The sequence below is a fragment of the Dermacentor andersoni genome, chromosome 6, assembly GCF_023375885.2.
Source record: "Dermacentor andersoni chromosome 6, qqDerAnde1_hic_scaffold, whole genome shotgun sequence".
NCBI classification, from domain to species: Eukaryota; Metazoa; Arthropoda; class Arachnida; order Ixodida; family Ixodidae; genus Dermacentor; species Dermacentor andersoni.
Window position 1 is genome coordinate 52,176,432 of NC_092819.1, and position 18,229 is coordinate 52,194,660.

The 18,229-nt window shown below is 47.2% G+C and overlaps 1 protein-coding gene across 1 annotated transcript in view; it reads right to left on the minus strand.

The window, feature by feature from the left end:
* Nucleotides 1–284: 284 nt before the first annotated feature.
* The window catches only part of LOC126522912 (urocanate hydratase-like), a 38,142-nt gene continuing 20,197 nt past the window's right edge, over nt 285–18,229 (minus strand). The window contains exons 12-22 of the mRNA XM_050171755.3: nt 11,523–11,620; nt 11,042–11,105; nt 10,899–10,931; nt 9,613–9,701; nt 8,143–8,213; nt 7,572–7,670; nt 5,898–5,997; nt 4,926–5,007; nt 3,627–3,675; nt 1,524–1,574; nt 285–800 (exon numbers count right to left, since the gene is read on the minus strand). Of these exons, the coding sequence (XP_050027712.2) occupies nt 654–800; nt 1,524–1,574; nt 3,627–3,675; nt 4,926–5,007; nt 5,898–5,997; nt 7,572–7,670; nt 8,143–8,213; nt 9,613–9,701; nt 10,899–10,931; nt 11,042–11,105; nt 11,523–11,620 (883 nt within the window). The 3' untranslated portion in view covers nt 285–653. The remainder of the gene's footprint in view (nt 801–1,523; nt 1,575–3,626; nt 3,676–4,925; nt 5,008–5,897; nt 5,998–7,571; nt 7,671–8,142; nt 8,214–9,612; nt 9,702–10,898; nt 10,932–11,041; nt 11,106–11,522; nt 11,621–18,229) is intronic.

An 18,229-nucleotide genomic window follows, 5' to 3' on the forward strand; every position in this document is an offset into this window, starting at 1 on the left:
TCGTGAGCCTGCTGGACAGCCCAGAATTGTTCATCCAGGTCCGGGCTGCGAAGTGCAGCCTCCCACCTGGACGCATCCTTGATCGCCGGGGGGGGGGGGGGGGGGGGGGGCGGCGTCGCACATTTTTTATGTCACCTATGGACAACACAATTCACTATAAAGCACAATTTTTATAACAGCTCGAAGAAGAAAACTTTAAATTAGCACCACTTCAAACCCACACTCTCGTTTTGTTCAGCCGGATTTTGCAGTTCGAGCACTCCTTCATGCAATAGGCGACGACAGAACGGAAAGAAACATTTATTTTGCTGGTCACTGCTGACGTGTCAGTCAGTTAACCCCCGCAGTGTATGCCTTCGTCGGCAGAGTGATTCTTGACTGAAAAAAAAAACGAAGAAAAAGAAACACGGGGTATAGGAAGACAGCCAAATTCAGGCATGCTGTCGCATTCCGCCATCTTTGGCGTGTATATATATATTTTTTGAGCTAATCAGAGAGGACACATCCGCCCAGTGTGAGCTATTCGGGCACTTGGCAGCGATGGCGAATTCGACGAGTTTAGCGGAACTCGGCAGTGTCCGGAATATAACGCCACGGTTTTCGAAGCAGCGCGTTTCGAAATTGCCGTGGCTGAAGAACGCTTTGGTCGCTCCTTAAACCTTCTTTCCCGCCAGCACTTTCTTGATCAGCTGGCCGTCCGCTTCGTTGGGCAGCGTCACAAGCAAAGCCGGGTCGTCCTTCATGGCCCGCTGGATGGTCTCGTAGGCGTACTTGTTGCCAGACCAACTCCTGCGGCAAACCTGCCGGGCAGAACAGAGGCCGAGTCATGTCGCGTCGTCATGGGGTTATGTGTGAATTAAGGCAAAAAGAGAGAGAGAGAGAGAAGGCAGCGCAACCTGTGAGGATGAAGCGATGACAACTCCGTTCAAGAGCAGGGGTTATAAGCATTTGTTGCTTCTTCCTAGCACACAATATACTTGTGTCCCAGCTAACGGTAGCCAAGCTGTTCAACGAAAAAAAAGAAAGAAAAAGAAAGGAAAGATTACAAGAACATGGTGCAAGATACAATTATAAGGACGCACGGTGTTTGGTCATCAGAGGTCTGACGACCGAGCACCGTCGGTCTTAAAATCGTATCTCGCACCGTGTTTCTTATTTATTTATCTTTTTTTTTTTAAGTTGTTGGAGAGCCTGGCCAACGTTATCTGGGACACAACGCGCCAACGAATCGTCATCTTACGATGGCTTCACATTCGTGTGACGGGGATGACAAGGAAGGAAAGAGAAAAGCAGAAGGCAGGGAGGTTAACCAGAATAATGTCCGTTTGGCTACCCTACACCAGGGGAACGGGAAAGGGGAAAACAAAGATGACGGAGAAAGAGAGAGAGAGAGCGAGAGAGGGGGGGAGAAAGAAGGAAATTAGCGGCAAGTTCTCTGACGCGTTTTAAACGCTGCTCTGGAAACGCAGAGCCGTGACGTCACGCCATTGGTACAACAACCCGTGAATTCAAAGCGGACTCACCCCGTTGTTGACGTCCCAGGAGAGAAGCGTCGTCAGCCGCCCGTCCGCCTCCTGAAATGTACAATCGATATATAGATAGTCTATAGTTGATTGATCAAATGAAGTGTCTGTCCTTCGCGAAACTAGGGACATCGATGGCTACCTTTAAACATCGATGCGTAGAGATAGAGCGATCAATGCGATATAGACATCGATGTGATAAGAGTTTTAAAGCGTTCAGAGACCTGTAGACGATCCCTGATGGACGAAATGCGCGCGGGAAAGGCAGACAGAAAGCGGAACCGACAAACCTTTGAACCTCCAGATGACGTGTCATGGCATTTTACATACCGTGGGTTCACGACTGCGCCGCATGCATTCGAATCAATAAACATGTATACTGGCGTCATTCGTGTAACAATGAAAAATCGGCGTTGACAAAGAAAAATATCTGGAAGAATAAGAAAAGCCGCTGCTTTATCTCGACGGTGCTGGAAAAGAGCTCAGCCTCTAAATTTTTGAAGTTCCGTTTCTGTTTTTGCTGTTTTATTTAAATTTGATAATTTCATTATTTCACTCATTTGTAGCAATTGCTACGATTGGGTGGATGTCTCATTTTCCCTTTATTAATTTGTTCACGTGACGTATCTATATATATGCAGTTTGTTTTAGGCCGGCAAGTATACCCTGTCGATTATTGGTCCAATTATTAAGTAGGCACCTTTTTGATAATGAACTAATAAAGCTGACTGATTGATTCATTGACTGAACGGGAGATAAAACAGTGAAAAGGCAGCCAGGATGAAGCGCGTCGTCAAGTTACGTACTTAGTCAGCGTGAAAAAAAAAGAAAAGATATCAGAGGATAAATATAGGCGAATGAAAAGTACACATCTGCGCTCGGCGCTCGAATTCCATCACATCAAGCGGCTTTGCGGAACCGAGAAGCCATTGACGTGGCTCCCATCGCACTAGTTGTGAAAAAAGAGAGGCCCCAGTGATATATATAGACGAAAAAAGAACATGTGGCTGGGTAACCGGATGCTATAGCGTCAAGCGGCTACAAGCGCATATCAACTGAGGAAGCACAAGACTTGTTTGTGCAAGTCCCTACAGCATTGAGTGGCATTTCTTTTAATGCGTCAGCATTAGGGGTGTGAAAGTTAAAGGGAAAAAAGTGTATGTGAAGTGTGAAAAGCGGGTCACGTGGTATAGAGGGGATGGGAGAGCTTGAATAATATATATATATATATATATATATATACTGCGAATGACGGTGGTCGGCTCCGAGCCCCCGTCAGTTGCACTTCTCTCCTCAAAGAGACAGGACACGTTTGCCGAATGAGCTCCTCAACAGCACTTGCAATTTGGTGAATGCGATCTAAATCATGAATCCGGGACTTCAAAGAGGTGCGACATAATGCTAACGAATTTCTCTCGCATTTACCGCTAAATTGCCACTGATTTTTTTTTTCCCACCTTTCACTTTCCATCGTGCGCACTGACACTGACAAAGAAAGGTGGCCGAATGAAGTGGTACGCTTGCGTTGAATGTGCAAAGAACTCGGTTTTTTTATCTCCTTATGTTTTTGTTTAATGTGCTATCTGTGAAATGTCTTTTAAATGCAATCCGTACACCAGGCTATGAAGACTGTTATAGTATTTCTTTGCCACTTACTTATGACATATTTTTTTGCTATTGACAGCCGCGAATTTGACTGCAAACTACTAAATAGCTACAATGTTTTTCTCCAGGAATCATCATCCTTCATTGATTTAATTCATTCATCATCCTTCATTGATGTTGTGGAGAAGCCGGCGACATATCCATTTCACTATTTTACCTTACATAAGCCTTGAAAGCAGCGTTACATAAAGGTTGGGATTACGTCAGGACGTAATTTGCACAATACACAATTGAGTCCATGAACACGAAAGTGCACCAGCTAAGCGTTAAATACAATAAACACAAATACGCAGACATAAATGATACAAACTAGGAGTACGCGGGCAGATAAGAACGTTAAACATAAGCCTCAGTTGTTTCATTGTTGCCAACATTTCCAATTCGTAATGAATAAATCATTTAACGAAGGATTAGACAAAAGAACAACTGCTCTCTAACCTTGGTTCCGTCGAGGACACAGCCGAATCCTCCGTTGATTACTTCTCCCCTGCGAAAAAGCGGAAACAAGCTTGAAATGCACGGTGACATGCCGGAACGTCATGTGGAGTCACTATAGGTCGCAATGAGTTTTATGGAACGTTGCATGCCTCCAAAATTCAACGTATACGAGTAGTATGCGTTTGCGGACGTAAAAGCAAGCCTTCATATTGAAATTGTGCTCCCCTTCCGTCATGGATTTTACTTTGTCAATCTGCTGGACAGAGCTACAATAAAGAAAGCAGTGTGTCTCATTGCCTAGCGATACCTCAGAAGGACACCCTCGCAAATGTTTCGAACTCGTATATTTATTATGGGGGCGCATGCTGCCATATAGTTTACCTCCTTATTAATAAAAAAAAACAGATATGTTTTCCGCGATGTCTTATTGCCTAAAATATGTAAGCAAACACATCGTTAAAATACCAGATATGTGCGTAGCTGTCGTGTTCACTAAGCAAATGGAATGCAAGTGGTTCCTCTTGCAGCAGTAACGCCGTGCTTGTCCCTAAACTCCAACTTAGTACGTTCTGTTGAGTGAAAAAGTGTCACTGTACCTTTGGCCAAGCAATAAAAATCAACGACGCGAGCCATCATGGGTCTCTTAGAATTTTTCTTTAACACCGCCGAGTTCAGCCTTGTTAATCTCAATGCCTTTCTCTTATTACTACTCCCTGCCATCTCCAGTTACAATCATAATCTCGTGGAGTTGTGACTCTTACGCCAAATTTATTTTGATGCATTCCTGTATTTCTCATGCCTTACTCATTTCGTGTTCTGCGGGTAACGTTTTGTTTCTTTTCTTTTCTTTTCGAATAATGCTGTGGTTTTTCGGAATTGTCACTCAGCCTCACTGTCCTGACTTCTGTGCTTCTGTGATGTCCTGTCTTTCGGTCTTTTGTAGTTTTTGTTTAATAGTGGTATTGCGAACAGTAAACATTATTCCTGCTATATTATGGTCCACCTGCCATCTTAGCTGGTACTGGCCAAGTCAAATCCGCCTCACAGGACTGCGCAGCATAGCTACAGCACGAACAAAGCTGCCATGTGGCGGAGACAGTATGGAAGTGCTATAGGTGCGCTGAAACACCCTTGTCTTCTTGCATGTTGCTTCGAGTGAGGCCCTTTCAGTGAATATATCATCGAAGGTAACTTTTTATTCACTCCGTGGGACAGGGACATGAAGTTCAATGAAGTTAAATTGGGATAAATGAAGTTGAAATTTTGAAGGTTATGTCGACTTTCTAAGCGTGTACTTACCAGCCGACGCCTCCGCCGTTGTGAAGCGCCACCCACGTCGCTCCCCTCAGCGCGTCCCCGACGAAGTTTTGCACGGCCATATCTGAAAAAGGAGAAGCAAATGTTGCCACGTGGCGAGCTTGTTGGACAAAAACGACGTTACAAAAACGACGTTACAAAAACTCAGAAGAGTGCAAAGGTTCGTCGCGTGCGCTTCGGGATTTCTATCAACTTTACGTTTAGTAGCGGTCGATTTAGTAGCAGCCTGTACGTCGATATTGCGATGGTACGGATGATTGGTTACACTTGCAGCTTTGTTGTTGTAAGTTTATAGTTCGATTACTGAAGGACTGCTCGTGCTTAGCAAATGCCTCCGTCGAGCGTTTCTCGAGCCACTGCGGTTGTAAACGGTAAAGTGCTATTAGCGATCCGAGAAAAGGTTTTCTCTTTTATTACTCGCTTAGCTGAAGTCATTTTTCTTAGTTTTACGAACTTGACTATACTGTGAACAACAACCGTAGCGAAAAAAAAAAGTATGCCCTGTAACTCTCATATCCAATGATCACATACGATACATGCGACCTATATATGCCTCCTATAATGGAACATAACAGTTTTTATGTAGAACCCTGTATCTGAATACGGGTTTTATGAGGCATATGAATTCTTCTCATAGAGAAAGCTGTAAGTGCAGCAATTGTTTATTTTTGCAGCTTTCTTGTTGTCAATATAGTTAGTTTACTGGTTGTCTGTGGTTAGCAGATAACTCAATTTCAGTGCCCCTTGTGCCATTGCGGTGGAAAACATTGACCTGTTAATAACAATCAGGCGAAAAAAAGTTTCCTGGTGTTTCATTGAGCCAGTTAGCATAAAAACATGTATAAAGACATTTCCCTTAACATTACGAGTAAGACTAAGAGCGTAGCAACGTGTGACTCTTTTAGGTTTGTTTGCGTTTTAATAGGGTGTTTTCTTCGAGAATGTTGTACCAACCTGCAGTGAAGGCTGATCCGTCGTACACGTTAGATGTCTCCCGGTACGGGCTGTCAGCACCACTTACGTCGTGATGGTCGCGGCTGATCACGACTGGGCCCTAGCCGTGAGTGAATGAAAGCAACAACAAAAAATGGTTATTGTGCTTCAAAACAAAAAGTGTACAAACGCGAGAAATAACCAGCCAGCGTCAAATTTAACGGCACGAGTTATAAGAACGCGTAACGGGCAACTTTGTGTCCGCGATTGGTGTTGGTTCTCCTACACAGCAAGGACCCAGGCGTGTTTTACTGTGGGAGAAAACCTTGGACTTAGTACACGCGAAGGAGCTGTTAAGACGAATAGCTCAAACAGTTAGCTAGGCATAGGAAGTTAGGAATGAAAAAAAAGGGAAGGAAAGAAAAGAAAGAAAACAGGCGTCGGATAAAAATTCGATGGATCCCACGCATATTGAGGAAATCGGTTATAAGCGAAGCTTTTTGTGATGGTCACTGAAATGTCTGCACTTCGCTTGTCCTTCTTCGCTTCTATATAACTCAACGCTACTCGCTCATTGCAGGCTCAGGTCCAATTCTGTTCCCTTTACTTCTTTCTTTGCACTCTAGGCTGTTTTTGATGCCGACACCTTAATTTTTTTCTGTTTTCGACTTCGTGACTTCCTGTCTCTTGTTCTTTTTGTCTGTTCGGGCACCTGCTGAGTAACCCACACACTTTTGGGGGGATTAGTCAAGAATTTTCACGTTGACAAACGCACCAATATTCCAACCGACCAACCAATATTAAAGGTTATTGCTCACCGCGAGGCGCGCCTTTTCTGTATCTATCCTTTGTCCGTTGTCACCGAACTTTGCGTAATCAAGACTGCATGCGCGACAGGTAACTGTGTCGCACTTTGTGGAAGACACGCGGGCACCAGCAATTACGCTGGAACCTTCGACGAGTCGTGTATAAAAGCCGACGCGCTCGACACGCAAACCGGAGTTTCGCCGATCGCCGAGCGTGCTCGCCGCTATCGTTGTGCTGAGTGTTACTTGTGTTGTTTTGCGCAAGTTACCAAATTAAACAATTGGTCTCGTGGCTCGCGTTGCTCCACTACCATTGCTCACCGTCACAACAACGTGACAATGTACCTAGCTCTACGTGCTTATTTGCGCAAACCCAGTCACCCATGTTATCGGCATCGACACGTGTGGCACATGCCCAGTTGCGCATGCTCAGTAGCCCAAGCTTTTTATCCGGGCACGTAGTTGGTGGCTCAAATTGTAGAATCGGCAAGACAGCAGAAGCCAGCTGCCCGCAATCCTAAAGTTCAGGGAGGCGGCAATGAAAGCTGCGCTTAAAAACTGCAGCTCGCTGAAAGCTTGCTTTGCCGCGTTACTTATTTGTAGCGCAGTGAAGCCTGTGTTGTAGCGCAGTGAAGCCTACTTAAATGCAAAAGCGTGCAAGGGAGCAGTTTTCGCGTGAGCTGTTCAAGAATTGCGTGTGCTGAACCATTGAAAAAGGCGCAACAAAAACAAGTGGATGTAATCTGCAGAGTCGCTGCTAAGAATCAGTGTAAAAATTAGCAGGACCGCAATAATATGGCTGCTGGTTGCTGACGTTTCGCCGCGCGCAAAGTTACTTCGGGTATACCGTAAAGAGTCGGCGTCGTGTGTCTGCACGCAGGGTGCATACCTTGAGCCGCCCTTCCCTAACGGCGAGGTTGAAGGCGAGGGCGATCTGCGTCCTGCCCGTCTTGTCCGAGTAGAGGATCCGAGCCTGGGAGCCGACCACCTGCGGAGCGCGCAGCCGGTGAGTAGAACGCGACCACGCTCCCAAGTTCTAAAGAATTTTATTTATTTATTTATTTATTTATTTATTTATTTATTTATTTATTTATTTATTTATTTATTTATTTATTTATTTCAAAGTACCTTACAGGCCCCAAGGGGAGCATTGAGTAAGGGGGGCGTCATTGAACAAATGACAAGAGAGAACAGATATATGAGCGCTAAAAAATGTGAGAGCTAAAAATGTTTGTAATGATCACGTGCTTGCAAACCCTGCAAGGACCTGTGGTAAGTTTCGGGTTTTTTTCCATAAATGTAAACAAGAAGCCGATTGAAGTTTATTCGCTGCCGAAAAATTACCACCACTAAAGGCGGCAATGAGCCGCGGTCGGCAAAAGAAAGCTTGAGAGCACGGGTTCACTTAAATATGTGAGGTGTGGAGTGGGTCGGCGTATTCTGCGCTGCGAATCACTCACCAGGTTGTGGTCGGCCGCCTTCTCGATCCAGGCGATGTTGTCCCTGTACTGCTGCTTCACGTGCTCCGGCACTGCGGATGGAGAGCATGAGTAAAAATCTTGCTTGGGCTAGTTGGTTCATGCTTGAATGAGTAAAGGCAAGGCGCAGAAGACCAGGACTGAAGAAGGACACGATCCTGCCATTTTGTGCGTCAACCTGATCGCCGTCTCAATTGGCACCGGTCGTGTCGTTTGTGTCCTTCTTCAGTCCTGGTCTTTTGCGCCTTGCCTTTACTCACGAAAGCATGAAGCAGCGAGCCGGTGAAAATGCCACTCACTATCCGAGAGCCTCAACCGGTGGGCACTATAATGAACAAGCTCAAACAGAGCAGACGTCACAGTGAAACTAAGCTTGTCACCTTTTCCAAAAGGAAGGATTCGCGGCAAAAGGCTAGCAAGCCCATAAGAGCCTCGGCTCGAATTTCGTTCGGTAAAGTGAAACAGTTCGCTTCTGCACAGATTAACTTCATTGTACACGCTGCCGGATCATTGTCCGAGACGTCGGCTCCGGTAACTTCCGCCACATGCTCTGGCGGCTTTTCGTACAGCGCATCTAGCACATACAGAGAATCACCCTACCTCAAAGCAGCACAAGACGGATTTCCACGTAGAATTCGTTTAGTCCCACGCTCTACTCTACAATTTAACAGTGGTGCTTTGAACATATAGTTCTACTGAGGAACGTATGTAAATGCACAATGTGTTGTTGCCGTTGTTTCATGACGCTGTACCACCGTGCCTGACATGTTTATGCACACGGACGTGCGGGTAACCACTGCAGTGAAACGTCTGTTACTCGAATGACCTCTCTGCTACAGCTTCTGTGCCCCGTAATTGCAGAATTTCGAAGCGCAACATGCGAAAACAGTGGCAGGTCTGAATACGGGCTATGTTGTGCTTCTTTGCTCGTTAGAGCGCAATAAAATGGCAATGTATTAAAGTGGAAAGTTGGGCGAGTTGGTATACATTCATAATGGGAACAGCGCGAACAAAACGACGACGGAGTGAAAGAACCCACTGTGTCCTTTCACTCCGTCGTCTTTACTGTGTCCTTTCACTCTGTCGTTGTCTTGTTCGCGCTGTTCCCATTATGAATAAAATGGTAAGGTTACTAATAAAAGTAACCTTCACAAAACTGTATAGCTAAGGATAAAAATGGATAGTAATCGACTGTGGTGCGTTTGTTACGATACCGATCTCTCTGTACTTCTCTTTGTAGTTCTTTCGGTCTTGCTCACCAAGCTATACGAACTACAGGTTGGGTACTATCTCTCGTCTGTGCCCGCCGTACGCGTTGCGTCCTTCCTGTTTTTTCCATCATCTGTACGTCGCTTTTTCAAATGTTCGGATTAACCATCTAAGTCGTACTTCGTAAGGCGACATTCGTGAGGAGAATTTAATCTTCTTTAACACCTTAAGCTCATCACGTACCGTTGGTCTTGAGCAAGCCCTTCAGCACAGAAGCAGCCAGGCTGTCTGTCAGCGCTAAATCGTCCTTGGATCCAGACGTGCAAACCCACCTGCAAGAGAGATTTTTTATACGATTTCGACGTTTGATGTATGCGTCCTACACGCGGCCTTAATGGGAATACTGGAAGCAATGATCGTTGAGCGTCATCCTGTTTTTATACTAGAATAATAATGGATTACTGGCAGCACTCTATGTAGAGTGTACTAGTACACTCTAGAAGTTACTGCCTGTGCGCATTCATAAGTTCACGTACGCAGTAAAAAATAAACACAAAATGTTACTGGATGTTAGCCGCGGGACAAAGGGTAAGAAACCTTAGCGCGTAAAAAACCACAAAGCGCGCCCTTTAGTGTGTTCATTCGGTGCTCCTGGAATCTGTTGGCTTGATGATGCTTTTGGTTTGTCCCTGATGGACACTCTTACCTTAAAGGTGAAATTTTTTTTTACTTTATGCTAGCTGAATGTAGTAAATTTGCTCCATGTCTTTGCTCCACTTTGTTTTGTACTTTGTTAGTTTCTATTCCGCTTTTGCGAAATTCAGTGCTTAAACTATGTTCTATTTACTGATGTATTCTTTTGATGTTGCTGAATATGTTTCCATTGTGACCACCTGTATTTTAACCCCCCTACGATAATGCCGTACAGGCGATGTAGGTATACCGAATAAATAAATAATTCTCCAACGAAGTACATTTCCTTCATTTTTTTCCTACCATTTCATTTTCTCCTCCATGCAGAGTAGCCAACCAGACAGTAATGCTGGTTAACTTTCTGTCTGCAATCTCTCTTTATTTTTTTTAATTTTTTCTGTTTCTTTTTACTCTGCCTTTAGTCGTTCTTCATCGCAAATATGAGAATTCTCGAATATAGAATATTATAAAACGAGCTGTTCTCGCAGTAAACGAGTTGGTGAGTTTCCTTTTTTTTTTTCCTTTTTCAGGATGCGTGGGAAAGTGTAACAGGTTGGGATGGAAGCACGTTGATCATCTCATTGGCTAGGATGTTGGAACTCGCGACAAGAATTCGGAAGTCTGCTGATTTTTTGTTTCTTCTACAAGAAGTCGTCTTCAACAGCGAAGAAAAAAAAACGGCCTCTTTCTTCTAATTGAGCGTATCGCGGCAGACGAGGACAGAGAAGACACCACGAGTGCTAGCCCTTAAATATTAACAAATCCGTAGCAGTTCGCCAAATTGTCAACCTAACCACTGCTCTTGTTGTCTTTATACAATGCCGCACGAAACATACCTGAATGGTCCGAAGCCGAGGGAGAAGATGTCTCTGCAATACCAAAAAAATAACAGCATCGTTTTCACGTCAGCTACTGAATCTGCGGCGTCTATGATAGGCTGGCGCAGGCACAACTCTGCAAATCTGTAATGATTTCTCACCCCATGATGTCCTGCACGTAGGACGGGTAACGGAACCTGATACCGTTGTGGCCGACATCAGCACCTGTAGACACGTAATCATATATATATATATATGTATAATGAAACGATGCCTGCTTAGATAATTTCACTTGACACTTTATTAGATAACTCATACGTCAATTCACTCCTACAATATTTGATTGATTCCTTCATTCATGTGATTATTAATTCGTTTGCTCTTTCATTCACTTCACCCCGCACTTAGGATTCGGAGCAAAAAAAAAAAGTTGATAAGCACAGCGTTCGACGAGAAGAGAAAAATGGGACCATCACTAAATCTATTCGTTCAGTCTTTCGTAGTTCCATTCGGCCGTGCGTTCATTCATTTTGTCATTCATTCGTCCCAACATTCGTTAATCCTTTTCGATAATTCGCTGGTTCGCTCGTTCCGTTATTTATTTCTTCGCTGTTCTTCACCCCACCGCCTGATCGATCTCACCTGCCCTGGAGGCTTCGAGAAGGAACGCGTTGCCGTAATCCCAGAAACACATGCCTCGCCTGGTCATCTTGTTGATCGCCGTAACATGCCGCCGTAGGCTGTGCGGGAAAAAAAGTGCGAGGAAACGATTGGTTCAGTTGCCATTGCTCTACTCAGAAGTTCGAGATATTACTACAAAAAAGAAAAATTGACAGCGGAATAGCGCTTATCAAGCACCAAAGAAGTTCGTAGACATGCTATGAAGTTATCTACAGAGCACGAAAGAAAAGCATATCTTCTTCTTTCCTGGGTCGTTTTTGTCGGTGCAGAAATAGCAGTAATTAATGAAGGGAAAATGAGACGTCCACCCAATCGTGGCAATTGCTACAAAGGAAACTCGTACGGGTTCCTCGAAAGAAAAGCCTCGCAGTTGAAGAAAAATTCGTCCCGGAGCAGGACGAATTTTTCTTCAACTGCGAGGCTTTTCATTCGAGGAACCCGCACGGGTTTCCTTTGTAGCAATCGCTACGATTGAGTGGATGTATCATTTTCCCTTAATTAATTACTTCTCTCCACCTTGCGGGTTTCCGCAGAACTATTACGTCAGAAATAGCAGTACTACGTAAGCGAAGTGGTAATTAGTAGTGTTGTTGTTCTATCCTGCTGTATACCGCTATTGTCCTCGAGTCAAGTTGTGCTGACCGAACCCGCTCCACATGGGCCAGCGAAAAGTTTCCTCCGTGAACTTTGACGCCGATTAGCCCAGTCCCATAGCGTGTTAATGCTTCGTCGTGGTCTATGTGTTTAACCGCCGTCGTCATTGTCCATCCTTTTCGTTCTCGCCGCTCCATGTCCCCATTGGTGAGTAGAATAGAAGGAGACTTATTCGAGAGCTATGGAGTCTCTCTACCGGCTTCCTTCCTCTCGTATATTTCCCGGTAAAAGAACATCGAACCGGACACGAGCCGTCGTGTATAAAACTCTCGTTTAACAACATCACGTCAAAATTACCTGCTTCAACTCCTATTGCGTCGTCGTTGTAGCAAGGCTGAATAAGGGCAACGCCGCGCTTATATGTATGAACAGCGCATGACCCACTGCGGCACTACTTCTTTGTATGTATATATATATATATATATATATATATATATATATATATATATATATATATATATATATATATATATATATATATATCCCTTTCATTCTTCCAATAAAGTCGTTAGTTGCCTGACCCCGACTCGCCCACCGTCGTTTCGCTCCTTGACAACCTATAACACTGGTATTACTCCGCCCGTTACGCCAGTCACCCCGCGAAGTATCGAACACACCGACCTGTCATCTCCTGTCAACAATACGCACAAGCTATACGGAATTTGACACCGTGCAATTCATAAGAACCATACGTTGGAAGATAACCTAAGCACCTACAATGAACGTCACTGTTCTTCGGACTTGATTTCTTGAAAAGTGCCCGGAACTGTCACTGATCGATCACATTTTACATGTTCGTATAAAAGCTGAGCTTTCAATGTCTGACGTGAGTGCCGAAAACGCACTGCAGAAAAGCCAACTTACACATATTCGTAGAACCCTGCAGTTCACGTTCGCAGTTGTAGCGATAAGAGAGCTAGCAATCTTCAATAGCAGAAAAGAAAATGTCTGTATAAAGCCATATGTTGCGGATATTTTACGTAAATACTATTTGATCACTGTTTGCATTTGCCCAGTACCTTTAGGGAAGTGAAGAGAAACTTTTGTGAAATGCCAGGGCAGCCATACCAAGAGTGCGCTTTGCATTACACTTCTGGCTCCATTGGCAATTCCGGAGGAGTGTGGAACACAGAGTCCACTGCCACAGTTATCTCACGTGAAAACATGTGTGAAAGTGTACTCTACGACCGTGGCGTTTCATCGCCACGTACTTCAGGTGTGTCCTGATGTAGACGTTCTCGAAAACCGTGTTGTGGATACAATGTCAGCCTTACCGCTTCCTCTAGTCCCGCCAGCGCGCCGCGCACGATCCAATAATGTGTCGTGGGACGCGGTAACGACGTCATATCTGCCTGGCCACGTAAGCTACTTCATGTGGCGTCTAGGGTGGCAAGTGCTCCCAACGCGTGACAGACTAGAGCGGTGGGGCATATAGTCCCATCTTCGCAGTGTCCATGTGCCCAGGACCAGGACTGAAGAAGGACACGATCCTGCCATTTTGTGCGTCAACCTGATCACCGTCTCAATTGGCACCGGTCGTGTCGTTTGTGTCCTTCTTGAGTCCTGGTCTTTTGCGCCTTGCCTTTACTCACGAAAGCATGAAGCAGCGAGCCGGTCGAACGTAGGACGGGTCTGCTGACGGGTCTGCAATGGCGCCCTTCAAGAATCCAACACGCATGTGCTGCTGCAATGCGTCGTTGTTAGGGTATTTTGCAGGGCCGTGCATGCTGGTTTCCGTGGCTTTGGAGTTAACCACTTTAGTACATCTGGTCGCTGCTCACGTGACCGCTTTGCGCGACCTTTAATTGCTGCGGTGGCCCTTCGCCTGTGGCGTAACCGGTGCGAGGCAATTGCCGCGGAGACATCGTCGCCGCGCTCTGTTTTCACTTCTGGAGGGGCACTAATTTGAGCTACTGCCGTTTCTGTCAGAGGAGTTGTTCTTTCTTGGGGAAGAGGAGTTCCTTCGACAGTGGTCATGCCGTTTCCTGTCCGTGGCGCGGATAGATTCGCATGTCTTAATTTTCGTCCAGCCTGGTTCTTGCAGCCAGGCCATCAAAAGTATTCAGTGAATACACACGTATGTAGGTGCCCGTGATCTCTGTGTGCTCTCGTGTGCATGATCATATGTGTATATACACATCTCATAGCATCGCTGCAAAACTATGTAAAGTCACATCATTGTACATCATCATTGTACATAACCCCTGTGTATACTGTATATATTGAACATCATTTTGTGTAATGTGACAATTAGTTTGTGTAACTGTGCTTTTCCGTGGGTCTACGTGGTTACACGTTAGGGAGTGAGGACTCGGACACTTCTTTCAAAACGTGCCATGTACACAATGCTTTGTACTTCGTACATGTTATTGTCCTGGTAGAATTGTGTCGTGATTGTGACTCAGTATTCGTATTGTCTCTTGCTGAAATAAACTTTTTCTCAACAAAATTTGCCGCACAGGGGACGTAATCGCTTTCCGCAATACCACTTTCAGTGCGCGCTTATTGACTCTTTAGGCAAGACCGGATGAACTGGTTGGCTGGTTTGGCACTGCTTCACGCAAACGCGCCAGTATCGCCGTAAGTGATCCTCCGAGAATACGCGTCCATCACGGGAAAACAAAACTTGTTGCTGAGCTAGTTGGTTCATGACTTAAAACGAAGTTAGACAGCTGGAAGTTGGCAACCGTATAGGTCGTTTGTGTCTCACTTCGTCCTCGACTGCTCAGCACCGTAACCTTTGTTTTCAAGCCATTACGGGAAGCCCGATGCTTCTGCTTACATTAAAGCGAAGCTTCTTTTTATTCTTCCCTGATTCGTCCGTGAGCGCCGAAAACGCACCGCAGGAAAGCCAACCGACGCATCTGCGTAGAAGACTACAGTTTACATTCGCAGTTGTGCCGATAAGAACAGTGGGAACACTGTCATGCTCTCGACCAGAGGGAAAACGCCACACTACGCAGACGAACTGTATCTACCTGCATTGTACTACGCGCGTCACGCAATGCATTCCCAGCCGTCACCACGGGTATGCCGCGGGTGCAGCGCACGGCAGATGAGGCTTCCATACGCGAACGTAAGCGCGAGTGCGAACGTGCCCGTATACAAGTCCGATGCGGTGTATCGAGAACGGCATGCAGAAGCCATGCGTATCCGTCGACAATCCGATCCGAGTGTGCGCGTCAATGAGACCGAAGCGAGACGTCGTCGCCGCGCTGATCCCGATAGGATTGGATTGCATTGGGGCAAACGTTATGCTCGCGATCTGGACTCGACCACAGCCACCCGAAGTGAGCGGACGTGCCGTCGGCGCTCTCCGGACCCCGAAATCTGCCCGAACAGAACGTACGTGCCGTCGGCGCGCACTCCGAGCCGATCCGACGTGAGCTTTGGCCGTCGCCCCCTGCCCGGGCCTCCCGAGGCGCGAGCTTTGCCCGTCGCCCCCCGCCTGGGCCTCCCGAGGTGCCGTGCGCTGTGTGTGCCAGTCACCACGGAATACGCACGAATCCCCTCCGTTTCCGCCGCTGCCGACCGCTAAACCTACATCCGAACTTTTTTGGACCGTATCGATGTCGGAAAGTCTGCTCCTGGCCAGCCGCCGCACTGGGTATTGCCTCGCTAGAGGCTAGGCCAATCACTGGTAGCGCACCCACCCCCAACAGCCATGGAGGTGCAATCGCAAGGCGAAGACCTCGACCCGACAACGTTCAGACCCAGTGAGTGGACCACGATACTCCGCGCGTACAAGGGAGGCAAACCAAGCCCGGAAACGCTGGTTGTGCCTCCTCATGCAGCCCCTGTTCGAGATAAGCCTGCCGCGCCCGCCGTCGGTGCTCCGGCCGACACTGCCCCTGCGACCTTCAAGCCGACATACCGTGCTCAACAACAACAGCTGCGCGTGACGCACGCAATCGCATTGCGAAGTAAGCAACTTGCTTCACTCCCTCCCGGCACTATAAGGGTAGTCTTCCGACCAAGAGGAGGCCTCGCTTTGAACGGAGCCATGGCGCAGCCACTCATGAAAGCTCTGCGAGTCACCGCCGCTGACCGGGACCTAGGAGAGTTTCACCTCCGGATTCACCCGACGAATAACACCTTCACGGTCGCTACACCTCACGAGTCAACGGCCCTTCACCTCGTCCAAATCAAGGAAGTGATCCTTCAAGAAACCAGTTACCCCGTCGCCGCGTACATCGCACCGCCGCCCGCTGCTGCGCGCGGAGTCATCTCGCAAGCCTACTGGGCGGAAACACCGGAAGAGATGCTACAAGATCTCCAGACTCGCAACCCGGAAGCTGATATCATCGCAGCCCGCAGAATGGGTAGGACCCTTTCCATATTGATTACATTTGCGCATGGCCCAGTCCCTCACACCATACGCTACATGAGTGTAGTGCATAGATGCACGGCGTACAAGGGATGTCCAGACGCGTGCACAAACTGTCGTCGACCGGGCCACAGACACGACGTGTGCCCCCACCCCAAGAGTGATCTCTGCCCGCGGTGCGGGGACAAGCATGAGCTGCAAGATGTTCCCTCCTGCATCCCGATCTGCATTCTCTGTGGGGGGCAGCACCTCACGGGCACCGGCTCGTGCAAGGCAAGAAATACCGCCACCAAACGACTTAGCCCACCGCCCCAGAAGTCAAAGTTCCCTACCAAGAAGGACTTTCCCCCGCTTAGCACGACCCTCCCGTCTACCTCTACATGGGCTTCCAAGGTTGCCAAGACGAACATCATGACTTCCCAGGACTTGGACGTGAAGGCTCTGCGGGATGAGGTAAGGCAGCTCAAGGCAGCCCTCTCTACCTCCACCCCTGCTCTACCCCCCACTCCACCATCCCCATCTTCCTCATCCAACCCGTCCGACCAACCTCCTCAGAAAAAGAGGAGGCCTGATGAGAGCCCAGTCCAACCTATAGACCTGGAAGCCAAATTTCAGGACCTCGCCCAAAACCTAGAATCCAAGTTCACAGAGCGCATTACTGCGCAGGTCACTGCACAGTGCCAGACTATGATTGAAGCTACCATTACCGGTATAATAGATAGGGTCATATCTAGCATCATGGCCAAGGTTGAGGAGCGTTTAGCTAACCTTATATCTGGACTGTCAGCGGCCTCTCCTCCCGCAGTCCCGCCTTCTGCACTCCTCCTTCGCCCCGCCACCCTTCAACATGGCTCCTCCGAGGCACCATAATTCCTTACAAATTATTCAATGGAATTGCAGGGGCTTTCGGCGAAAGCGCGACCCTCTGCAGCAGATTATCGCCAATTCTTTGTCCCCACCAGACATTATCGCTATCCAGGATGCCAATGTTTGCAGGCAACTGCCAGGATACGCTGTTATCCCCTCTGACTCCACTGATCTTCCTCGGGTGGTTACATACGTCTGTAACACCTTGCATTACGCGGAGCACGACATTACCTCTCCTATTGCTCACACCTTCATCGAAATTTTACCCCACACCCCTGCACAATCTCCCCTGTTCATGCTTAACTGCTATCTTCTCCCACGACAGCCGATTCACCTACTTGCTCCACTCCTCAAATCCGTAACCCAAATGGCCGGATCAAACCCCCTACTGGTTGCCGGTGACTTTAACTGCGCTCACGTGGACTGGGGCTATCGACGCACCAACCACAGAGGCACAGTTTTATACAATAATACGCTATTACTTCACCTGACCATCTTTAATGATTTTAGCCTACCTACGCGGGTTGGGAACAGTGTTACTGCCGATACTAGCCCAGACCTCACGCTTGGTAGAAACTTGGCTCACCTACAGTGGGAAAGAACGCAAGCCACACTAGGCAGCGACCACCACCTGATTCGCATAGCGGTGAACTATCGCCGACCTCAGCGCAAATTTACCGCTACGCACACTAATTGGGATCAGCTCCGTAAATTTAGGCAAGCGCAGCCAGCACAGGGCCCCTTCGACCTAGACACCTGGACTACACAGTTACAGAAAGACATTCGCCAACATACCCAAACGCTCGATACTACCCCAGAC